Here is a 26,123-nt window from a genome sequence, read left to right as displayed (position 1 = left end):
TGCTTCAATTGGGTATATTTAATTTACCCAAGAAGGTCATCTATGCAGTTATTCTGCAAGCACTCAATTATGGTAACCCTATTAAAGTGTCAAGCCCCAAGCAGGTGCTGTAATACATTAGATTTACCCATTATTGTATCTTCCTATAGATTTCTTTACATAGCAGTGTAGAAACTGGAAGTTAAGTAATTGCTTATTGAACCTGCCTTCTCAAAGCCAAACAGGAAGGGAGGGGAGAGAGAAGATCAACAACTGAACCAGGTTTGCTTTCAATAATTCATTTTGCATTTTGGTTCTCATGCCCAGCTAACCAGCCAGAGGCCTAGGATTTTCCACCTACAAAACAGGTTCAACATCCGCCAGCGACAAGCGGCGTCTGACTCATCCTAACAGTCAGCATCAATTCTTAATGAGTCTCAGAGCTCCCAAAGTCCTTTCTGCTTCTTGTGCTGCCAGTGAGTCCCTGGCCCCCTTTCCCTTGTCCCAAATTCCTGAAGACCTTCTTCGGTCCACCTATTTTCTTTTAAATTGAGCTAGAACCGACACACAATGTTCTATCCGTTTGTGGTGTATTACACAGAGATTCGACATCTGTCTACAGAGCGAAATGGTCACCACGGTGAGTCCAGGTACCGGGGTCACCTTACAAAGTTAATACAGTATTATTGGCTGTAGTCCCCCGTGCTGTACGCTGCGTCCCTGAGACTTCCTCGTCTTCTAACAGCGCGTTGATACTTCTTAACCCCACCCCTTAAGAAGCACCGCCAAGCCTTTCCGTCGGGGAGCAGGCACACACGGGGTTCGGGTGGCTCCCCCCGCACCTGCCTCCATCCTCGCGTCTCCCCGGCTCGACCCCCGCCCCCAACTCACCAGGTGCAGGGCCAGGGGCAGCAGCAGCAGGAACAGCCACAGGTAGAGGTGGCAGCTGTTGGTGAACTTGCTGTGCTCCGGGTCGTGGTACCAGCCGCCGGTGAGCGCGGCCCACACGCCCTGCCGCAGCAGCTGCAGCGCCTGGGACACCATGCCTGCCGCCCGGCCGCCCTGCCCTGCCCTGCCCTGCCCTGCCCTGCCCCGCCCCGCCCCGGGCGCCCCGGGCTCTAACACCCGCGCCCCCGGCCGCCGCCGCCGCCGCCGCCGCCGCCGCCCCCTCCGCCCCCTTCCGCCCCGCGCCTGAGCCTCGAGCCGCTCCTCTGCCCCGACCCGCGAACCGCGGCGCCGGACCCGGCTGCTGCCGCGGGGCAGGTGGGCGCCATGTCCGAGCGAGGAAGGATTTTCCCAGGGTGCTCAGAGGCGAGCGCTCAGAGGATGCTCCGGAGGCTCCGCCCCGCGCCCGCCCAGATCCCGCACGGGCCTGCCTGCGCCCGGGCGCTTTTTTGATTTATTTGTTTTTTTATTTTTTACTGGTGTTCTGTTTGCCAACATACAGAATAACACCCAGTGCTCATCCCGTCAAGTGCCCCCCGCAGTGCCCGCCACCCAGTCACCCCCACCCCCCGCCCTCCTCCCCTTCCACCCCCCCCCCCCCCCAGTTCGTTTCCCAGAGTCAGGAGGATTTCTGAGTCCCTCCAGCCTCTCGGCTTTGGCTCTGCCCGCTGCCCCCTCTTTTCCTCCCCATCCTCTTATTAGGGGTTGTTTTCGAAGATGTTTTCATGCAGAAGAAATAAATCTAAAACCAAAGATGTTTTCATGCAGAAGAACTAAATTAAGACGCAATCTTTTGCCTTTTCCCCCTTTGCCACCTGCACCAAAAACATTTACGTAACCAAGCTCCTCTCACACACCACTCAATGTAATTTCTCCCCCTGTGTGCTGCCTGCACAATGTCATTCTCCTTGATGAACCACTGATCTCAGATGTTCCACTAGTCAGCCTACCTGGGCCTTTGGCACTGACCTTTTTACCTCCCCGACCTTTAACCCCTCTTCCCCTCTGTTGTCCAACTTGGCAGAGATAACTGCTTTCCTGGAATAATTTCAGGAGCCTTATTTAGACTCGTCTTTCTATATTTTGCCTAGAACATAATCCCAGTCATCAAATGAATATTTTAGGACGTTAGTCTAAGTCTTTCAATACTGTTTAGATAGGAAGACTCACTAGAAGGTAACAGTGAACTAGTAATCTTTAAGTTTTTATACTTTTTCATACTTTATAGTAGATAAATTTCAAATTCTCTTCTGAAAGCAGGCTTTGGACAAGAAACAGATAAAGAGGAACTCATCTTTAGAGTGAGGAAAGGAAACTTTCATTCTTAGGAATTGATAACTTCACGTAAATGAGTTTCAGATTCTTGAAGATAGCAGATTTTGGAAAGGGAGGAGATAAAGGGGAACTTGTCTTGCTTATGAATGAGCAGAGGAAGTCCTGTGTGAGTTAGGGCCTCTGGGCAAGAGCAAGGATTAGAAGATTCTATGGTCCCCAAACAGGCCTTTCCTGTATCTTCTGTCCCAAACACATCACATCTCTTCTCTGATATGTGTACCTGTGTATGTCCGGACCATGTTTCAGTGTGCAGCAGCATTTGCTTATGGCTGCCTTAGCCAGGCCCAGTAAAAGCATGCCAGCCGTCCTATGCTGAGATGAAATAAGATAAGATCCACCCTGAAGCACAGGCCTGGAACATGTAAATCCATGGGATTACAGCAGAAGTCTCATACTGGTGTGTATGCTGTTCGGATTAACCATTTTTTTCATCTACTCTGCATTCAATCTGCAGGAATGACTAACCAAAATGTAATAACGCTGCTCTCTATATTGGAATAATATTTTTCTCAAAGTCAAGAGGATACTTGTTATATGGCTTGAGGCTTGAAACCTACCAGGTGCTCTATAAATATTTAATGAATGAATGTATTGATCACCTCCACAGGAAGACTCACACTAAAGGATCACTTTCATGTGCATGGGTCCAGGGGGAATGGCCGTGCAACAGGTCCATTCCTGCACTGAAGGAGTGCCCTTATTCATTTGTGCCTGATTCATCAAATATTTATTGAGCACCTACTACCTGCCACTCATTTTGTTGAAGACTGAGGAAGTAAATATCGATAAAATATAATTATCACCATGAAGGAGTTCACAGATTACAAGAGGAATCAGGCAAATCAAACAATACTTGCAACAAAATAGTGTGTACTATAACAGAAATGTAAAAAAGTACCCTGTTATAGGAGGTCATTGGGAGGTTGTAATCTCTGATTGACCTGAGAGGTGGGCCAGGGCTAATGGAGGCTCCTTACCCCCACACACATACCCCACCCCCACCCCCAAACTTGGAATATATGTTCTACCCACCTTTTTCATTCTGAGAGCCAAATCAAGGATTCGGACTTGAGAGAGAAATGTGTTATTGAGGCCATCTGGACTGTTCACACAATTGAACTGTGTTAAGGCCTCTATATAAACTAGGATTCTGGCGGGTAGGTACAGATATCTACACATTTCATGGCCGCCAAAGACCAGCCATGTGTATAAGTTCCCTTGCTTATTAAAACTGCCACCGGGGTGCCTGGGTGGCTCAGTCCATTAAGTGTCTGCCTTTGGCTCAGGTCATGATCCCAAGGACTCTGCTACTCCCTCTCCCTCTGGCCCTCCCCTTGCTCATGCACTCACACATGTGCTCTCTCTCTCTCTCTATCTCTCTCAGATAAATAAATAAAATCTTTGAAAAAAAAAGAAAGAGAAAGAAAGAAGAAAGAAAGAAAGAAAGAAAGAAAGAAAGAAAGAAAGAAAGAAAGAAAGAAAGAAAGGAGGAAAGAGCTGTCACCTACCAATCTAGAGTGGTCTGTATCTTTCTTTGGTCTCTCCTCGCCCTCTCCGTATGGGGGCCAGTTTCAAACTTCCCCTGAGAACTCCCAAGGTTGCAAGGTCAGTTTCTTGGATCATATGAAATTCTTCTGAACTTATCCTTGGCAATAGACAGGTCTTGAAAGGCATTAAGCACAGATGTGACATGAATAGTGCAGAGGGGAAATGTTGAATACTGAAGCCAGCAAGAGTGGATGTGATGTTGAGGGATTAAATATGACTTAGGACTTGGAAAACAATTTGATTTAGAAGCAAAATAATAAAGTAACATTCTGTTTGAGGGTGGGGTGACTATGCTATAAAATTAATCAAGACATGGAATGTAAGCTGTTTAGCAGGGTGAAAAAAATGACTACTCTGAATTTGAGTTGCCTGGGGGTGTGGCAAGCAGGGCAAGGTGAGTATGGTTCTGGAGCTTAGTTAGGAGAGATGTCTGAAATAGGATTAGAGACTGGGGGGAGAACAGCATGGAATTCCATGAAAGGGAATGATAGGAGCCCCTGTGTGGCTCATTCAGTTAAGCATTTGCTTTTGGATCAGGTCATGATCCTGGGGTCCTGGGACCTAGCCCTGTGTTTGGCTCCCTGCTCAGCAGGAGACTATGCTTCTCCCTCTCCCTCTGCCTGCTGTTCCCCCTGCTTGTGCACTCTTGCATTCTCTCTCTCTCTTTTCAAATAAGAAAAGAATCTTAAAAAAAAAAAAAAGAAAGAAAGAAAGAAAAGGGAAAGACAATCTCCTGGAAAAGAGTGTGGAGTACAGAGCAGGAAAACTGTGGATCACAAGGGTTAAAGGCACAGGCAGGAGGAAAGGAGAAAGGAGAATTATAGACCCAGGTGGACCAGTTATCACCAAGGAACTATACAGGGAAAAGAGCAATTCGAAAAGGAAATGGTTAATGGGGTCAGGTGCCATAGTAGAAGCCAAATGCAAAGACTGAACATTGCCATTAGGAGTGACCTATGCCACTGCAGCTTCAGGACTGAAGATAGTGACATGGGCAGATGCCTAATTACATTATATTTTAAGAGTGAACATGTAGCAAAGAAGCAGAGGCAACCAAAGTAAGCTACTCCTTAGAGACCATGAAGGGTAGATGTGATCTAAGTGCAGGTACAGAGTCAATGAAGCATTCCTTTTAACAGACTGGCTTTTTTGTTTCCATCAAGGATTGATTAATATATGCACAAACAGGGGCAAGGACATCCACCTAAACAGGAAGCTGGAGATCACAGTGTTTCCCTTCTATAGTACTATGTGTTTATTATGAAATATCTTTTCAGACAATTTGATTTGTCTGCTGAAGTTTAGGATTCACTTTAGAAGGAATGAGAATTTGCAAGGAATTCACAATACTCCTCTCTTTGTACCAGCTCACCACTGGAGGACACGGTTGCTCTGCAAAGTTCAGCTGTAGATCTGTGCTTTAAGAAAAGGCATTCCATACAGGATTTGATAATGGCCCAACATCTAAGGATTGGTTGAAAGGATGCTGAAACCAATTAGCACAGACTGCTGCTACAAATTGGCCTTTAATACCGGGGGAAAGATAAAGCATGTTTCCTCTCCACTGCTCTGCCTTTCCTGGATAGTCTTAATCTACTCTCCTGGCTTTAACTATTATGCATGTGTTGATGATCTGTAATCTATATCCAGCCCTGATCTCTTTTCTAAACTTTAGATTTACATCCACTTGGGTGCCCCCCACCCCCAGGCCACAGCATATTCACACATGAACTCTTTGGCTTCTCTCTTGTTGGTATTTTTCCTACTGTGCCTTCTGTATTTTGGACCTCAGTCAATAAAGCTACCAGCAGCCACCTAATCATTTAGAATGCAGGGTCTATCTTAGATTCCCTCTCTCTCTTGCCACCTCCTTCAATCATCAAGTCCTATCAATTTTATCTCCAAGTGACCATTAACTAGATATGCTTTGCTCTGTCCTTACTACCAAAGGTCCTCAAGATTTCTCCCTTGAACTATCTCAGTGGCTTCCTAATGGATTTTCCTATCTCTAACTTAACCCCCTATGTCAATTAAGTACACCCAGGGGGAAAAAACAACTCTGGCTTTCAGAGATCATTTTACATGGCAAATGGGAAAGCTGAGAAAGTAAGCAATGGATGATAAAGAAGCTGGAGATGAACAAAAGCAGAAGCAGAGCTCCAAGGACTGGAAGTAGGACTGTCAGAACCAAGAAGTCAAGGATTGGCAACAGGAGTTAGAGCCATGGTAGTGCAGGCTGGAGAGAGCTGGAGCCTGGAGCACGTGCAGCTGCCTCAGCAAACCCCACGACAGGCAATGGGGGCATGGTGGGGTAACAGTGGGTGTAATACATGAATACCCTGACTTCTTTTCTCCAGACTTCCAATATCCTACTTCTCACTTCCATTGGCCAAACCTACCTGGAAGCCATAGTATACAGAAACCCAGGGAATGTAATTACCTGCAGTAAAGATCTAGGCAGGTGAAGGAAAAGGCAAAGAGATTTATATAAAATATAAATTCAACCCAGTTACTCCCTCTTAAAATGTTTTCTATCACTTGCAGAAAAAAAAATCAAAAACCAATTTAGTGCCACATAAAGCCTTGACTTCACCGAATTTCTACCATCTCATCTCTGGAAACCCAAACTACTTACGTTTGCACACATCATGTTTCTTCATGCGTTTCTGCTTGTGTGGATGCTTTTCTTTCAGCAAGTCAATATATGTCAGTGTATCTATCACACGCACATATGCACACATGGGATTTTCATTGGGATTATAACTAAGTCCACTCGTCAGTTTTTAGAGAATTGGCATCTTCTGAATATTGAGCTTTTCCTTTGATGAACAAGATGTATTCCTTCATTTATTAAGACCTTCCAATAACATTTTATCATTTTCTATGTAGAATTTTTGCATACTATCTATCAGCACTCAGTGTAGGCCACGATCTAATTGGCTAGGGCTGAGGGAGGCAATGTAAAACTGAAATATTATGGAACTGGGATTAATTGGAGTTGAAATATTAAAATTTACATGGGAACTGGAACAGCACCCCTTTATGACCAGAAGCATATCCAGACTTCATTCCATAGGAACTGCCTGCTAAATGAAGTATGTTTGTCTAGCAGCCCCAAATGTGGGCCATCTAGCTGGAATGAGGGCAGTGAGTGACTCAGCTCTGCTTGGGTTACTATGACATAAGCAGTGTGGTAAGGTGAAGTAAGATGGCTTGGCAGAGCAGTAAAATTTCTAATGTCCTTGGCTTTCCAAGGCTCTTTCACTACTTTGCCTATCAATTGCAACTCCAAATGGATACTGACAACCTGAAGTTTGTTCCAGCAGAGAATGACAATATGGCTATGCCAAAAAGCAGACCCTAGTGAACAAACACCAGTAGTCAATAGTGCTGGACAAGGAAAAGCTGATAAAAGTATTCATGCCAGCTTTTATCCTGGTATGCCTACCCACTAACACTAGTGAAGAGGTCATCTTGCTGCTCAAGGATCCATGTTGTTTGTCTGCCAATCTGCTTCTGGTTCATGGGCCCCAGTGAGGCTCATTCTTGCTCACTAACTATTCTAGATGAAAGACTCTTTGGCCTCTAAGAAGGTTCTGCATGTGAGCAAATGGAAGAAGTTGTATTTGTTACAGAAATAAAATAGTGATTAAGAGGATTTGTCATAGAGATCGTATTAGCTACCTCTCATAGAGCTAATGACAATTAATCCTCATTACTCCAGAGGACCTCATTTATAAATATGAGCAAAAAATTTAAAAATTTAAATTTTCAAAATAATTAAAAATTCAGAAGCTAACCATTCTAAGAAAATGGTCCCCACCAAAATAGGATGCATGAAGAAAACAAAAGAGGTCCTTAAAATTGTAATTAATAGGGAGGGCTGGGTGGCTCAGTCAGTTGAGCATCTGACTCTTGGTTTTAACTCAGGTCATGATCTCATGGGTCATGAGATCAAACACCACATAAGTCTCTGTGCTCAGCAGGGAGTCTGCTTGAAGTTTCTCTCCCTCTGCCTCTCCTTCTCCCCATGTGCTTGCTCTCTCTCATCTCTCAAAATAATAGATAAATATTTAAAAAATTATAGTTAATATTTCCCATGAGATTTGAGGGAATATTGGACCAATTAAAAACAAAATAACAAGGCATTAATGAAGAGGAGAAACTGGAAAGTAGAAGAGAATTTCGGTTATTAACACAGCTTGTGAATATCACTTACAAACATTTTCAGGAAAAATGCTTATTAACTCATTCTATGAGGCAAATATTTCCCTGATGCCAAAACAGATGAAGATATGATAGGAAAAGGAAGGTACAGAGTATTCTTTATTCCTCTATAACAAAAGCAAAATCCTCAATCAAATATTGGCACTCTGAACCCAAGAACATATTAAAAATATTACATACCCTAAGTATGTAGGAGTTATCCCAGGAATTCAAGGTTGGTTTAACATTCTAAAATCAATTAAGCATTTGAGGATGACCCTAATTTCTGTGTTACAGGACACCATGAATACCCACTACACTCTTGTGTACTCATTCTTGGAGCTCCTGGAAAATACACTTCATCAAAATGAATGAATACACTAGGGAAGGGAAAGTTATAGAACACAAAGAATGAGCTCTAGGAAAATAAGAAAGAATTACTGTGTAACAGCTTACAACAGAGCCTAGAGAATAACTAATCCAGATGAAGAATCAAGATGTATTTTGAATGCAGTATCTGTAACAATTTTAGGTCTATTTAAATATTTCACTTCTTTCAACTTTTTGGTAAATTAAACTTTGAAAAAGAATTTGTCCATCTCACCTAAATTTTCTACTTTATTGGCATAAAGTTGTTAATATCATCCTCTTGTGATTTTTTAAAAAAAATACACAATGTTGTGTGTCTTTTCATCCCTAAAATCCATTATTTGTGATTTCATGATCACTTAGGGATTTATCAAGTTAACCAGTCTTTATAAAGAACAGATATTTGATTGTGTTGATCTTCTCTATCAAATCTTTGTTATTTTGTTGATTTACATTCTTAATTTGCTTTTCCAGTTTTTATTGTATTTGAGCTTACTTTGCTCTTCTTTTTCTAGCATTTTGAGGTAGATACACTCATTTGGTTTTTGCTACCCCTAATATAAATTTGAACCTATGTAGTTAAACCTGTGTAATTAAATCTATAAATTTTTCTCTAACCATGGTACTAGTTGCACTCTACAAATTACATATATATGTTATTGTTTAGTTCACACAAATTCCATAATATATATATAATTATATATATACATATATATATAATTGTTCAGTTCAAAATACTTTCTAGTTTCCATTGGGATTCCCTTAATCCACGGGTTATTTAGAAATACATCACTTTAGAAATATATATGTAGTAATATAAATGAACATTTTATAATAATATATGATTTTACATTTAACTCTAGAGAACATACTCTAAATGACTTCAATAATTTGTTGAGACTTGACTTATGACAAAGAATATGGTCAGTTTTGCAAATCTTTGTATGTGCTTTAAATGAATGATTATCTGCACATTTAAGATGCAGTGTCCATTCCACAAACGTCCATTGATTAAATCTGATGCTCATAGAGTAGGTATTATTTTTTAATTCATTATTTAAATTTAATTTAGTTAACATATAGTGTATTATTAGTTTCAGGGGTAGGTATTCTATTGCGAAGGAGGAGATGGAATAAGAAGGAAAAAAAGAAAAAGCAAGTAGCCTTCAGTCATTTGTAGCACTAGGTGGCACCAGAACACTGCTTCATATATAGAACATTGCTCTCATTACAAAGCAGGAAAAGATTTTAAAAGGGTGAGTTTGGTACTCCAGAAAGCCTGTCCCCAAAAATAACAGTTCTACTTTTCACCTGTTTAATTTGTTCATGTCCTGTGAAAGTCAGTGTATAATGTGTTTTTTTCAGAGTAACTATTATTATTTATTTATTACATTATTTTTTCCCCTTAACTTCTGTGCAAATTAGTGTCGCTGAAGAACAGAATAAAAATACTGGAACCCAAGGTATATTCTAAATTAATTAAAGAAACTTTAAGAAAAGAGGATTTTTCCTGGACATTAAAACAGTACATCAGGTCCTCACCCTAAAATGACCAAAAACAATAACAAAAACAAACACCTGACATCAAGATGGATGCTAAGGCAGATGACATCTGCAGCCACAGAGTAAGGACCTCGGTGTACTCACTCTCCCACAAATATGATGAAATGTGAAATCGATCATTTCAGAACCCTGAAAATTAACCAAAGCCACGGATTGAATAGCAAATCATCTATCCAAGAGAAACTATTGAACGTAGGTAAGACTGTGGGGTCTGTGCTGTCTTAACAGGGGCCCAGTAACCTGCCCCTGTTTCTGTAAAATATTTCTGTAAAATAGAAGAGTGTCCCTTAGGCTGAAATGAAAGGACACAAGACAATAACTTGAATCTACACAGAGAAATAAGGGACATCAGCAAAAATAACTACCCAGGTAAATATAAACACACTATAAACACACTTTCATTCATAACCCCCTTACACTCCTATCTGTTTTAAAAGGCAACTGTAGCAGTGCCTGGGTGGCTCAGTTGGTTAAGCAGCTGACTCTGGATTTTGGCTCAGGTCATGATGTCTGAGTAGTGGGATCCAGGCCCACGTTGGGCTCTGCACTCAGCAGAATCTACTTGTCCCTCTCCCTCTGCTCCTCCCTCCGCTCACTCTCTCTTGCTCTCACTCTCTCTCTCTAAAATAAATAAATAAATAAATAAAAATTTTAAAAGGCAACTGTATAAAGCAAGAATTACAAAACTGCTACTGTAGGGCTCATGATAGACCAAGATATAATTTGTACAAAAAAAGAATAGCATAAATGAAGTGGGAAGGAACAGAGTTATGTGGGAGCCAAGTTTTTAAATAAGACTGTAATTAAATTAATATTAATCTGACTTAGAGTGTTTTACAGTGGTGATTTTAATCCCCAGTACAACCACTAAGAACCCAAATTTTAAAATTACAGTAAAAGAGGGTCATCTGGGTGGCTCAGTCAGTTAAATGGCCAGCTCTTAATCTCAGTTTAGGTCTTGATCTCAAGATTGTGGGTTTGAGCCCTGCATTGGGTTCCACACCCAGCATGGAGCCTGCTTTAAAAAAATTTTTTTAAATGTAAAATTACAGTAAAAGAAGGAATAAGGGAATTAAATGGTGTACTAGAAAATATCTATTTAGCAATAAAGAAGGCAGTAATGGAGGAATAAAGACCCCAAAAAAGACATAGAATATATAAAAACAAATACCAAAATGGCAGATATAAGTCCTACCTTATCAATGATTACAGTAAATGTGAATAGATTAAACCTGCAATCAAAAGACAGATGGGCAGAATGGATTAAAAAGAATAATCAAATGATATGTTATACAAAACACACCTCAAATTCCAAGATAAAAATAGTTGGAAATTAAAAGAGTTGGGGTTCCTTTTCAGGGAGATGAACATGTTCTAGAATTCTAGTGCTGTTGGTTGCACAACTTGAGAACACAGTAAACACCTCCGAACTGGTGCTTTCAGTGGGTGAACTGTATGGTGTGTGAGTTATACTCAATAAAGCAGTTTTTAAAAAAACAAAACCACATAAAACCAAACCAAACTATACACTTAAAGGCCTCTGACCACTTTCACACTATATAGTGAAGAATATGTTTAGATTCTGAGGTTTCATTTTCCATTGGGGTGTTTACCAGTTCTGTCAACTTTGAGGAAGCTATGATGATAACGAGCACCCAGAGGGTTTCTGGAACATGAAAATCTTCTTTATTTTTACCTGGGCCATGACTACAAGGGTGCTTGCTTTCCAGTAATGCATTACTCTGTGTATATATGTTTTATACATTTCTCTCAATGAGTGCTCTATATTAAAATTGTGATTTTTTAAAAAGAGATAGATTCTACTAAAGTTATCAAATGTCAAAGATGAAGAATCTTGGGTAGACTAGGAAAAAAAAAGAAGAAAGAGAAAGAAAGAAAGAAGAAAGAAAGAAAGAAAGAAAGAAAGAAAGAAAGAAAGAAAAGAAATACCTATTAAGAGAAAATATTAGATTGGCCCTCAGAATTTTCTTCAGAATCATATAAAGTGAAAAATTGATGACATCGTGGTTACAAACTTCTTTGGACAAGATCGATGTAAGTTTTTGCTACCATCTCAGAATTTTATAACACATAGTAATGGCTTCCACTGAATAGTCTCCTTGGGCCAGGCACTATTATTAGCATTTTATATACATTAACTCATTTAGTCTACAAAACAACTCTTTGCTGTAGGAGCTGTAATTATTCCCATTTATAAATAAGAAAACAGGCATGAGTAGCATAACTGATATTTATCAATTATGTACCCCATTTAGATAGAATATATCACCATTTCAGACATTTACAGAGCATTCATAAATCCGATCATATACTCATAAAAGAAAATCTCAATAAGAAGAGGAACAATACAAATAGTATTTTCTAATCTGAATTTAGTAAAAGTAGAGGCTAAAAACCCATCTAGAGAACAAAACAACCCCTGTCATCTAGAATTTTCGAAAATTATTTCTTGGGACACCTGGGTGGCTTAGTGGGTTAAACATCTGCTTTCATGATCCCAGGGTCCTGGGTCTGAGCCCCACCATTGGGCGCCCTGCTGAGTGGGAAGCCTGCTTCTCCCTCTACCCATACCCTTGCTCATGCTTTCTCTCTCTTTCTCAAAATAAATAAAGAAAATCTTTTAAAAAATTATTTCTTCAAATCCTGTTGGTCCAAAAAAAAAAAGAGGTAAAGGTCACAATAATGGAATACCTAGAAAATTATAAAAACTTGGTATATCAGGAGTGCCTGGGTGGCTCAGTCAGGTAAGCATCCAACTCATGATTTTGGCTCAGGTTGTGATCCCAGGGTCATGGGATTGAGACCCACATTGGGCTCCCTGCTCAGCGGGGAGTCTGCTTGTCTCCTTTTGCCCCTCCTCCTGCCTGTTATCCTCCCCCCCGCCAAATAAATAAACATATCTATAAAAAAAAAAAAACATGGTATATGAGAACCCATGGATACAAAAAAAATAGCGCTCAAAGGCAAATTTACAGCCTCAAATAATTATGCTATGAAAAATGTGTACAGGAGACCACTAGTTGTGGTCTATGGCTATTGTCCACCTTCTTCTGAAACAGTCAATGTTACACAATGTGTTTGTAATTCTAACCTAATATTTAAGACATATAGGTAAGTCATGTAACATATACAGACCTCTTAAAAATCAACAACAAAAGACCAACCAGAAATGGGTAAAAGAAAAAGAATAGATAGTTCACAGGAAGGATAATTCAAATGACTCAAACATCCGAAAAGATGTTCAGTCTTAGTCACAGTAAGAAATATAGTTTAAAACTATGGAAAATCAGTGGTCCCTATCAGCTGTCCTTTGCTTTTTACAAAGAGCAAAGCTCCATTTTGCCCTTTGTTGAGAAGGATGTAGGGAAACACTTTGTGGTGAGAATACAATGTGGTACAACCTCTAGGGAGGACCAGTTAGCCAAATCTATCAAAACAGCAGTATACACACCCTTTCATTCCATAATTGACTCCTAGAAACTTATCCCACTTGTGTGCTTGCACCTAAGTGAATGGCAAATGTACGAGGATCGACCCTGCAGCACTCTTTGTGACAATAGAAAATTGGAAGCAACATAAATTCCCATCAAAGGACACCACTAAAGTATAGCACAGTGAGTACTATGTGGTGGTCAGAGAGAAAGAGACAACTTTCAATGTTCTACTACCAAATGATACCTAGGTTATAATAAAAGAAAATAGGTTTAAAATAATGCATAAATAAATGTAGATTTGTACGAATCCACGTCTGGAGAGATACAAATTTAATTCATCAGCAAAGAAATGCATGGCTGGGGAGTTGGAGGGCGTGTAGAAGAGAAATTTAGCTTTTCAAAGTATATTTTTATATGCATAATTTAAAAATATGTATATAGATAATCATTAGAATACAGGCAGAAGATTCTCTAGGTTCCTTCTAGATGGATCCTAGATGTGGTGAATGTAACAAGACAGAAGCCTCTAATCATGAGAAAATAACCTACTAGAAGACTGTTAATGCAGGATTGGAATCCATCTAAGTAGGAAAAAAAACAAGGTTTCCATACAAAGGTTAATATTAAGAAGAATCAATATCCAGGACAAGTGGAAGCTAGAGCTCAGATTTTACCTGTTGAAAACAGCATAATTTGCCAGTATTTTTTCAAGATGTTTAATTTCCAATCTTTGAAAGGCTGAAGCTGTTTTTTTTTTTTTTTTCTTAAAGGGCATTCTTACTGTTAGTCTAGAAAACCAGTTTGCCCAAGAGCATTATCAGATAAGAAAACATCCCTGAAAGAGATACTTACTGGAAGCGTTCCCTCACTGATCCCTCAACTTTATCAAGTGACTTGAGAAAAGATTAGAAAGACTTCAAATAATCCTGTGATTAAGTAGCAACCACAAAACCGTACTTTACATTTACAGGACACAGGACTGTTTTCAAAGGATTTCACATTGATCAGGTCCTTCAGGATAATATAACCAAACCAACAAGGTAATAGTAACACCCAGAAAATCAAGAAGTCCACATCATGACGCAGATGCTATGGCTTTAAGCCCTGGAAATTCTTGCAGAGAATAAAACTAACATTGAGGCATGAGGAATGACAAGAATGGATTAAACCAGAGTAGTTGTAACTGGTATGTTCCACATTTGTGTTTAAAGCAAGGAAGTTCAGCTGTGTTCGTTGAAGAGTTCTAAAGACATTTCTGCAGAGATTTTAAAAAGACTGAGTAAAAGTCTTCACTTCATGAGAGAAACCTCAACTACATGGATCAGTGCTGAATTGGCCTACACTTCAGCATTAATTAGAAAGAAATGCTTGGATCTATTTAGTGTTTTTCTTCTAAGAATTTCAAAAGAGAGGTTTCATTTTGTTATTTCATGAATGCTCATGGTATTCATCAACTTCCTAAGGGAGCAGGTTAAGAGTCTTCTAATTTTATACCTAGATTTTAAAAATTGGAGACTATAAACAAAAGCTCAAGGTCACTACAAAGGTCAGTGTGTAAATTGGCTTTTGTTGTTTATCCCAGTCTGGTTTAGGACGCTTACAGATCTGATATGCAGGAAAATAGATCTGATATGCAGGAAACCATCATTTTCATAATGAGTAAGATAAAAGAGCAACCTCAGAGTAAGTTTACTCAGAGTAGAAAAGTCAACTCATAAAAGCAGACCCATGAGTCCAAGAATCAGACATTCTGATCAAGAACATTAACTTACTGTATGTTTCGTAATGTAAATAGCAAGCTGCTGGCCTTAATAAAAAGTAAACATGCCAAAAATAAACCCATTATTCTATGGTTTTATTCACTATGATCTTAGAATGATGACTTGCTCTTTTTTAAAAAAATCACCTCTGTCTCTGTGCCCTCTGTTTATATTTCTAGCGGGTTATGAAGAATTAGTCACTATATTTGAAAAGAGTCCAGTAAAGTATAAATAAAACAAATATTGATAGGACAAAATGTACAAAAATGGTAACTCAGGGTAGAATGGCAACCTTCCTATATCAGGTCCAAGGTCGTGAGCTTTGTAGCTTGACTTCAGAAGAGATATCTTGGAGGGTTTAAAAAAGACCTTGGCTTTGTGAAGCAACTCAGATTTTTACATTGTTGTGTTATTCAGTGAAGCAGCTCATTGTCCGTTTGGGCAGCCCTGACTGTAATCTGTAACTTTAAGCATGGACAGGCAAGGCTCCAGTCTTGTGCAGTGATTAAAGTTACAGAGATTCTAAAACTCACGATTACGCTAAAGCTAAAAGCCAGCTGAAACTTTGGGAATGTTTAGTAACCAGACACAGACTGAATCCAAAGCTTTACCACTTAGAATTCAAATCAATGAGTGTTAACTTAGCATTGTGGCTGTAATCATCACCGTATTATTACTCATTTAACCCCGCATTCTTAAGTTCATGAAAAGGAAGCCAGAGAACAAGATGCAAGAGAAAAATGCTAATTGACAATCTCAACGCATGCACAAAGTACTTCTTGTGACTTTTCACTCATGCTTCTTTTATAGTTACTCAACTACAACGTTGAAGTCATGAGTTGGGTCTTCCAGAGGGCAGGAAAGTCAAAGTGTACTGCGAACTTCCTTGTGGTATATGTTCAACTGATTTTTCTCCAGATAATTATTGTCAAATTCCTTTATCTCCTTTTAGTTTTCTTCTGATCTGATCTCACCTTATCAACAAGGCCACCCTGTCCACCCTACTGAATAAGACATGGACCTGATCATTCCGCCTTTGTCCCCATTCCTGATCTGTTTTCTCATTCTCCTTTTTATTTTTATATAGCAGTTATCAAATTCTAACAGACTACATAATTTATTTATGTATTCTAATTCCCATCTACTGCATCTAAGATAGAAGCTTCATTGTGATAAAGAACTTTGTTATATTCTAAGCCCAAGTACCTTGATAAGTGGCTGAAACTCAAAAAAACAAGTGTTGAATGATGAGCCTGTTCATTCTCTATATTCTGTCCTATTTCAAATACAACTTATCTGTATTGTTGCTTGGTTTTATTGTAGAATAATCCATGACAGATAAATACGAAATCTAATGACATCAGGATAAATTTATAATTTGTCACATATACTCATAACTCTGTTTGCTCAAAAAGCATTATGTTTTGAGATGCGATATTCCCAAGAGTCTTAGCAATTACCATTCCAACTTTTAATTCTTCCCACTTTGTGAAAAAACAATTTAAGATTTTGTATTTATTCATTTAAGAAAGACAGAGAGAGCAGGCGAGCGAGAGCACAGCAAAGGGGAGGGACAGAGGGAGAAGCAGGCTCCCCAGTGAACGGGGAGCCCAACATGGGGCTCAATCCCAGGACCCTGGGGTCATTATCTGAGCTGAAGGCAAATGCCCAATCAACCCAGGCACCCATACTTTGTAAAAAAATTTTAACTTTTGTTGGCAGATGAAATTGATTTTTGGCAAAGGAAAATAAACAAAATGGAAACAGGAAAAAAAAGGGTAAATAGGCTTTCTGTTTTTTCTTCTAATGGGTCCTTCATAAACAGTAACTCATATTAAAATAATATGAGCTAACATTTCTTAGCCCTAATTAAGTGCTAATGCTTTAGTATGGTAGTTTAATAAATCTTCAAAACAATGACAGGAGGAAGATATATTGTCCTACCATGTTGCAGAGGAGACAATGGAAGAGCAAAGATCCAATATCAAGTCATGACAAAGTCAGGATTGGAACCCAGGACTGGTTTAACGCTTGCTGTTAATCACAGTGACATAGTCCATTTTGTTGCTCAGCAGTTGATGACAGGTTATACCAAATCATACCATATTGGTAAAACATCACACATACCATCCCCTAAACGTAATCGGAGTAAGTAACAACAGGTGTCATTTGCAAAATTCCAGGATATCAATCAAAATGCTAGTTGTCTTAAAAAGATTGGCACAGGGGCACTTGGGTGGCTCAGTCAGTTAAGTGTCTGCCTTTGGCTTGGGTCATGATCTCTGGGTACTGGGATCGACCCACATCAGCTTCCTGTTTGCTTGGCAGGGAGTCTGCTTCTCCTTCTCCTTCTGCTCCTCTCCCCACCTAGGCGCTCTCTCTCTCTCTTTCTCAAATGAACAAATAAAATCCTTAAAAAAAAAAAAAAAGATTGGCATAGTACCAGATAGGAGCAATTAAATTGAGCTGTTAATACTCTTCCTAATATTCTTTATTTCACATCTCAAAGTATAAAGTTATCTAGAAAAATAACTAAAAACTCTGGGAAACCCAGAGTTTTAATCCCACCTCTTAATCTCAAATATTTGCCCATTTTTTAAAGAATTCACACACACAGTTCTTGGGGGGAATGTTTTTTTCCTTCCCACCTCTCCAGAGTTTCTCACTTCTCCTCACCCAGACCCCCCAGTGCATCTTTAAAGTTCTTTCTAATCGGTCTTCTTTCTCAGCTCTTCCCAAGACAAAATCCTGTCCTGCAGTTGAGTCATCTCAATAGCCAGGGTCTGGGAACCTGGAACTGCCGGTCACCTCGCAAACAGCCTCTTTTCTCACTGATCCTCACATCTTTCAACTGCTCTGCCATTCCACACATTCCACAAAATACGGCCCTCTCGCAGACGGCTATTTTCTGGAATCTGTTAGTCTTGGCTCCCAGATCCTCGATGGCAAGGGCCACTCTAGATTATCACCACCTTACTTTCTCAACTCTCATTTATGCCATCATAGACTACATCTCAGCTCTACTGAAGCTGAATTATTGAATGCCAGCGATTTCTCTAGGCCAATCCCACTAGCTACCCAGTGGGTAGAGTAGACAATTTCATCTCTGCCAAGAAAGGGATGATCTTTTCTATTAACTAATGAAGTTTCTTCAGGTAGAAAACTGGAAATAAAAGCAAGTGGGAGAGTCAACATCACTCTCTTAGCTTTTTGTCTTCAGGTCTAAGGCAAAGCCCATGAGAAAAAGCCAGTTTTCCTGGTTTAATGTAAAGGTTTTTCTATTTTGTGGACTTATTGCCTCTCCTGCCATGTTTTTGAAATGTCCCAGATTTGCCTGTACTGGGCAGAAGTACACTAGGGTCCTGAGCAAAGGGTCTCGTGCACCCATTTAAATAAAAGCCTAATCAGCAGAACTGTGTGTGGGATTTTTTTTTTTAATCCTTCCTTTAACTAGGACAATTCTAAACTTCTCAAGTCTCAGGACCCCTTTACACACTTACAAGTTATTGAAGACCTCAAAAAGGTTTTGTGTATCTTTATATATTTTGCGTACTTGTGTTCTAACTATCAGTAATTTCTTTTTTTTCCTACCAGTAATTTCTGTATTGGAAAATTAAAACTGAAAAAAATCATAAAACCTGCATTTATAGCTTTATTTTAAAATAACAACAAAACCACTACATGGCAACATGTAACATACTTTTATGAAACACATATTATTTTTTCCCCAAGCTGAGACATATATATAAGTTGACTGGCATCACTTCAGATTTTTGAAGATCTTTTTTCCACCCAGCTAAGTAGGAGATAGCTGCATTCTCTTCTATGCTTCTGCATTCAACTTGTTGCAAAATATTGTGCTTATGGAAATATATGGAGAAATTCCAGCTTGTACAGATATATGATTAGAATAAGCAGAAGCATTTTTCCACTTTTTATTTTGAGATAATTATAGATTTACATGAAGTTGTAAGTAATAATACAGAGAGAGTCTCTGTACCCCACTCCTAATTTTACCTAATGGTGGTGTCTCGCATAACTATATAGTACAATATCACAACAAGGACAGCAACATTGATAAAATCCAGTGAACTCACTTGAGTTTTGTGTTTTAAATTCATCGGTGTATGCATGTGTGTGTGTGTATTTAATTCTGTACCACTTTTTCACATGTGCATAACCATGTGATCAGCATCCCAGTTAAGACACAGAACACTTCCACCCCATAAGTCTCTCATGCCATCGTTTTATAACCATGGTTACCTTTGGAATGCCTGGATGGCTCAGTGACTTAAGTATCTACCTTTGGCTCAGGTAATGATCCCAGGGTCCTGCAATCGAGTCCTGAGTCCTACTCAGGGGGAGCCTGCTTCTGCCTCTCCCTCTGCTCTCCTCCCTGCTCGTGCTCTCTCTCAGAAATAAATAAATAAATAAATAAATAAATAAATAAATAAATAAATAAATAAAAACAAACAAATAAAATCTTTTGAAAAACCAACCATAGTCACCTTCCAATCTCTCTCCACTGCCCTACCTCTTAATATCACTAATCTTTACTAAGGCAAAAGGATTTTTCATAGCCTTCTCAAGGAAGTCATGGATACTCTGATTATTATTCAAAAACTGGACAAGTGGTATTCTTTGAGACTTTAGCTACAATGTAGAATCTGAAATCATTATTGATGAATCATAATCTGCTTCGGTCTTTTTTCCATTTGTGATTTTGTGATACCAAAAAGATATTGGTCTTTGGGGAAATACTGGTTCCTTGAGCTCTACAGATCTTTAAAATGTTGGTTTAGGTCCTTATACAATACCAAGAAGTCACATTTGTTAATAGCACTGCCTATCCTATCAGAAAAGACTTTCAGTGCTTGGGAAGTTATGGCGCTCATAAAAGAAGCTCCAAGTTTTTCAAAATCCTGATTTTTGCTGGGAAGCTCAAAGTTTATCATTGGCAACAGATACTATCATTGGTTTTCCATGAAATGATAGTCTTGCTCTGCTCATTTTCTGGGAAATGTCTCTGAATAACTACAACTTATCACTCATTCTTTCAAGTAAAAATAGTATTCCATGAAAAAAAGTGACTAGGTCTACAAACAGCTCAAAGGATCTCCCATGTGTTTTTTCTTAAACAGCCATCACATTTGGATATGCAGCAGAATTATATCACAGTGAACATTAAAGGCCTATACTCAAGAGTGAAGATTTGGGGAACCTGGGTGATTTAGTTGATTAAGCGTCCAACTCTTGATTTCGGCTCAGGTCATGATCCTGGGGTTGTGAGTTCCAGCTCTATGTCAGGCCCTGAATCAGACTCTGCACTGAGCATGGAACCTGTTTGAGATTCTTTCTTTCTCTCCTTCTCCCGCTGTCTGTCCCTACTCTCCCCAACCCCACTGCATATGTGCTCTCTCTCTTTAAAAAAAAAAAAAAGAGTAAAAATTTAATTAATAGTTTTTACTGTTTTATCAAGGATATTTCAAAGTGAATCTAACTTTTTTTTTTTTTTTTTTTTTTTACTGCAAGTCGTGACATTGAAGAATACAATAACTACTTGTGCAATTTGGTGTCACTTCCTTGATTTGCTACACTGACCTTTGGTACAAATGTCAACACAGTGAAAAAGGTAAATCATGGTATAATCATGAAAATAATTTTGACCTCGTGGATCCTCTGAAACAGTCTCAGGGTTCTCCTGGGGCCCACAGACTACACTTTGAGAACTGCTGACCTAAGATAATAGGGTTAGTGGTAATTGATTAGAGCAAGATTCCCTAAGAGAAGATGATTCTTAAGGACTGGCTCTCCTTCCAGAACCAACACTGATAGACACAATTTTTCAAGAGACCAATTCCATATAGCCATGCCCTGTTTTCCCTCATACTAGCCTGTTGTCCTCTTTGCCTGATTCCTTTTAATTTTTTCCTCTTGGTTCTTATTTTGTCAACTTCCATTTAAATGTGTTTGTCACCAAAGTTCTGTATTTCCACGCTGCTCTTCTTGTGTTACTGTCTTCCTGGTAAGACATGCTGCACAAGACAGAGTGGGCATGGTTAGAGCACATATCTTTAGGTTGTGCTATTTCCCCAACTGCAAGATTTGGTGGTGGAGGGGGGGTGGTGGTTAAAAAAAGACACAACAGTAACAAGTGATGACTTTTAGGATCATCAAGCTCAGGCAGACCCCATCTGTTGCTCAGAGGTCCCAAAAAGGCAATAGGTCCTAGGGGATCACACTGCTGGAGGTTCAAGGAGGGTCTCCAAGATGGGTCCTTGAATGATGGTGTGGAGAGTTATAGTCACTTGGTACTCCTGTTAGTATCAGGTGCATGAGTCAAATGTGGGCTCAAGCTTAGCTAAGTTAAAAGGCCTCACTGACTCATCCATCTGGAACTGGAGAGGGCTGTCCTGGCAGGCAGCAGAGTCCCTGAAGGGCACAAGAAGTCTGCCAGGGTGATAGAACTAAGGATGCTCAGAGACTTCTTCCAGCTAAAGGGCACACACTGGGTCCCCCTGCTCTCTGCGTGGCCTAGAATAGTTCTCTATAGCATAAGACATCGCCTTAGAAAATTACTTTCAAAACTCAATTTCCTCCAACTCTGATTTCCTTTCTTTCTTTCCTTTTTTTTTTTTTTTTTTTTAGATTTTATTTATTTACTCATGAGAAACACAGAGAGAGAGAGGCAGAGACACAGGCAGAGGGAGAAGCAGGCTCTCTGCGGGAAGCCGGATGCAAGACTTGATCCCAGGACCCCAGGATCACAACCTGAGCTGAAGGCAGATGCTCAACTACTGGACCACCCAGGCGCCCCCCCACCCATGATTTCCTTTCTGAGTCCCTGATTCTCTGATATTCCAACTATATAACTAGGTGCCCCCAAATCATCCCAAATTCAACAAGTCAAAAAATAACCTTCTCCCTAAAACCATTTCCCAGGTCATTTGACATCATTACCTTGCCCCTACTTGCTTAAGCTAGAAACCTGGATGGGGTTATCTTGAACATTTCCCACAAGCCTTCATCCAAAATTCTAAAACCAGAAAGCTCCGAAAACCAAAACTGATTCTGTAAGGTGGCATCAGAACTCATTTGGCAACAAAATGTAACTTGAAAGGTCATGAGGCTCTTTGTGGTCTTTATTTACCTCACCTGGTGAGATTATTTTAATATTTGGAGGCAGAAATATCGATGTATTTGATCATGGAGTGCTGTCCCATCCCCAGTTGGAAGAGTTAATATTAAGATATGTGTTATTTTATTAAAATCCTCCAAATTCTAAATTCTGGAACTTTCTGGATGCCTGTAATTGGGAGGAGGGGCTGTGAGCCTGTAATTGGTGATGAAGTCCTCTCGATTATTCTCTGCATATTGCATCTGGCACTTGTCTATTGCTTTCCTGATGCCGGTACCATAGGTTTCAGCCCTCTTTAATTCTCTTTTACTGTCCTAGCGGTCTATCTGCTGATTGTCTTATTTCTCACCTTGCCCTAGTCAAATTTATTGCTTCCATGTTTGCTAATCTCATCTTTAGGCAGTCTCAATTTAATCCTATAACTACTCTGTCCTAAAGCATCAAGGCTCCCCACTGCTCCCAGCCTTGTATTCCCAACCCCATTCAATCTAGTACCACCTTCTTCATATTTGCCATATCCATGTACTAACTGTACTATTTTAATTGTGTTTTCTTTGAAGTTGACTCGTCTTTCTTTATATCATTTGTTTGCATAAGAATCTTAATTTCATTGCTGCAAATGGAAAAAAAAAACATATATAGAAGACAACCATAAATGTAAGTGCTAGAAAAACAGAATGATTGTAGAAACTATGTTAGCCAAAGGGGCTGACTACAGACGCACTTGCTCTCTTTATTGAAAAGGGATATTACTAATAAGAGCTAATACTTTTGAGAACTTTCTATGTGCTCAGCACCTTCCACTTCTCTACATCCATCACCTCTTTCAGTCTTCTCAACCACCCTGTGAGGTAGGTACTATTTCTTATTATTCCCATTTTACAGATAAGGAGACCGAGCCACAAAGATGTAAAACAATGTTCAGGACCACACAGCCAGTAACCAGTATAATTTGAAGGAATGAAAGAAAACTGAAAAGGCAGTGACTTTCTCACTGTGTTATTATATGCCCTGTCCTCATAAAACCCCAGACCTTCACTCCATTCACTGGTGGCAAAGGACCCACACACTGAAAAACTCTGGCCTACTACAGGGCATTCTCATTTCTTTAGAATTTTTATAACTAGGCTTTCTTCCTTGTCTCATCGCTTTAAACATTAGTTAAATAAGAAGTACTGAAACCTGAAGGGGTTTCCCACATCTCCATCAGTATAGACAGGTGATCCACGATCAGGGCGGAAACTGTAAATGGGGATAGAACGGGGACGATGGGGCACAGAAATGAGTCTCCATGAGTCTGGTCTGGGCACTCTGCCCTTTCAGTAGCGCAGGGAGAGAAGGTGGGCTATCTACCCGTCAAGATGATTTCAAAAAAAAAAAATAATAATAATAATGGAAAAAATGACAGAGAAGAAAACACGATCCTGCAAGAAAATCCCAAAGTTCCACTGTATCGCTAAGACTTGAAATGATCCGTGCCCCCAGACATAAAAGCTTCACTTTGCATCTGTGTTCGGAGGCTCTGTCGTTCCTTGCACAGAGCGAACGGAGAAGGGTGGAGGCCCTGCTTCCCAGAATGTCCGTGTACACAACTGGTCCGCGCGCAGCGCCAGGTACACGCCGGCAAACGACCAGTCAGCACACCAGGGACGACTGGAGCTTCTGTGCACAGACTGTCTTGCTCTATTCGCCATTTCTGGGAAGAGATACATCCAAGAACTCTAGCACTCAGTCGTGGCCAAGGCTTCCTGAACCCAAACCTGCGGGTTCACAGGGGGCAGGCAGCCTTTTCCCACCGGAGGAACCAGTCAAGGCAAACGCTGGGTTACCCGTCACGAAGAAGGGGCTTCGGGGCCTATAGGGCTGCAGCCCCTACGCGGCGATCTGCAACCTACTCAGCTCCGTGCCGCGCGGTGCGTTTCCAATGCCCACAGTCTGGAAAGGGCCAGAGCTGGGCTACCTGCTCTGGGATGCGCAGTGACCGTCCCACCGCCGCAACCTCCTCCCTCGGGTCACGCCCCGGCGCACCGGTCCTCTTCGGCCGCCGCACTGCCTTCGGAGAGCCACGGACTCCCCAGAGCCTTTCCCTTGGCTTAGTTTAAAATAATTTTTCCCGGAGACCTCGTGCAGCCAAAGCGGGCTCTGCCTCCCGGGCCTCGGGGGCGCGGCGTACCGGAGGTGTGGGCGGGCCCCGAGGGGGCGGGGCGGGCCTGCGCGGGGGGCGGGTCCTGGGGGCGGGTCCTGGCGGGGCGGGGCGGGCTGCGCGGGGGGCGGGTCCTGGGGGCGGGCCCGGGGGCGGGGCGGGCCGGCGCGGGGGGCGGGTCCTGGGGGCGGGTCCTGGGGGGCGGGGCGGGCCTGCGCGGGGGGCGGGTCCTGGGGGCGGGTCCTGGGGGGCGGGGCGGGCCGGCGCGGGGGGCGGGTCCTGGGGGCGGGTCCTGGCGGGGCGGGGCGGGCCTGCGCGGGGGGCGGGTCCTGGGGGCGGGTCCTGGGGGCGGGCCCGGGGGCGGGGCCGGGCAGCGGCTAGGCCCAGCCAGCCGCAGGCCCGCCGCAGGCCCAGCGCGCCACCATGGTGCGACAGCGCCCGCGGCCGCGGGGCCCGCTGCAGCAGCAGAGGCGGCCGAGGCGGAACGGGGGCTGAGGCCGGCGCCTCCGGGTAGTGGGCCCGTGAATCCCCGCGTCCCCGAGCCCGACGCCCCGCTCCTTGCCGGACCATGCGCGCCCCCGGCCGCCCCGCAGGCTGAGCCAGGGGCCGGCCCCGCACGGCCGTCGGCCCCTCGGCCGCCCCCCATGGCTTGGCCGGGCGCCGAGGGTGCGGCTGACAGGCCGGTGTCCCCGGGCCGGGGCGGCCCGGTTGGCTCCGCGTCGTCGTCGTCCGCCTCCTCCGGCGGCTCGGCCTCCGCCTCGGCCTCGGCCTCGGCCTCGGCCTCGGCGGGAGCGGGGCTGTGGGCCGCGCTGTACGACTACGAGGCGCGCGGCGAGGACGAGCTGAGCCTGCGGCGCGGCCAGCTGGTGGAGGTGCTGTCCCAGGACGCCGCCGTGTCGGGCGACGAGGGCTGGTGGGCCGGCCAGGTGCAGCGGCGCCTCGGCATCTTCCCCGCCAACTACGTGGCGCCCTGCCGCCGGGCCGCCAGCCTCCCGCCGCCGCCGCCGCCGCCGCCGCCCCGGCCCGGCTCGCCCGTGCACGTCGACTTCGCGCGGCTGCAGCTCCAGGAGCTCATCGGCGCCGGCGGCTTCGGGCAGGTGTACCGCGCCACCTGGCAGGGCCAGGAGGTGGCGGTGAAGGCGGCGCGCCGGGACCCCGAGCAGGACGCGGCGGCGGCGGCCGAGAGCGTGCGGCGGGAGGCGAGGCTCTTCGCCATGCTGCGGCACCCCAACATCATCGAGCTGCGCGGCGTGTGCCTGCAGCAGCCGCACCTCTGCTTGGTGCTCGAGTTCGCCCGCGGCGGAGCGCTCAACCGCGCCCTGGCCGCCGCCGCCGCCAGCCCCGACCCGCGCGCGCCCGGCCCGCGCCGCGCGCGCCGCATCCCTCCGCACGTGCTGGTCAACTGGGCGGTGCAGATCGCGCGCGGCATGCTCTACCTGCACGAGGAGGCCTTCGTGCCCATCCTGCATCGGGACCTCAAGTCCAGCAACAGTAAGTGGGCCGACGGCGGGGAGAGTTGGGGGACTCAGCCTTGCCCCGCGAAGCCCACCTCGTTGCTGGCCCTGGGCCGGCCTCTCCCCACCCCACCCCACCCTAGAGCCAGGTGGAAGGAGGCCGGGGTCAGCCTCCCGGCGCTAGCAGCACCACCTGCGCTGCCCTTCCAGGGCCTGGAGGTCCAGCTA

The 26,123-nt window shown here is 42.8% G+C and overlaps 2 protein-coding genes and 1 long non-coding RNA gene across 5 annotated transcripts in view; 2 read left to right on the top strand and 1 right to left on the bottom strand.

The window, feature by feature from the left end:
- The window catches only part of PCNX2 (pecanex 2), a 288,682-nt gene extending 287,627 nt beyond the window's left edge, over nt 1–1,055 (bottom strand). For both annotated transcript variants that reach the window (XM_077894480.1, XM_077894481.1), the window contains exon 1: nt 871–1,055. In XM_077894480.1, coding sequence (XP_077750606.1) covers nt 871–1,023 — 153 coding nt within the window. In that variant the 5' untranslated portion in view covers nt 1,024–1,055. The remainder of the gene's footprint in view (nt 1–870) is intronic.
- LOC144312133 (uncharacterized) lies at nt 589–22,822 on the top strand. The gene is made up of 3 exons (XR_013377571.1): nt 589–619; nt 20,693–20,792; nt 21,809–22,822. It is a non-coding gene; the product is annotated as an uncharacterized LOC144312133 (long non-coding RNA).
- Nucleotides 22,823–24,858: 2,036 nt separating this feature from the next.
- Nucleotides 24,859–26,123, top strand: part of MAP3K21 (mitogen-activated protein kinase kinase kinase 21) — a 52,256-nt gene continuing 50,991 nt past the window's right edge. For both annotated transcript variants that reach the window (XM_077894479.1, XM_077894478.1), the window contains exon 1: nt 24,859–25,932. In XM_077894479.1, the coding sequence (XP_077750605.1) occupies nt 25,086–25,932 (847 nt within the window). In that variant the 5' untranslated portion in view covers nt 24,859–25,085. The remainder of the gene's footprint in view (nt 25,933–26,123) is intronic.

Source organism: Canis aureus, chromosome 4 (assembly GCF_053574225.1).
Source record: "Canis aureus isolate CA01 chromosome 4, VMU_Caureus_v.1.0, whole genome shotgun sequence".
Taxonomy (NCBI): Eukaryota; Metazoa; Chordata; class Mammalia; order Carnivora; family Canidae; genus Canis; species Canis aureus.
The sequence above is the reverse complement of the archived record's forward strand: the minus strand, read 5'-3'. Positions and strand labels throughout refer to the sequence as shown.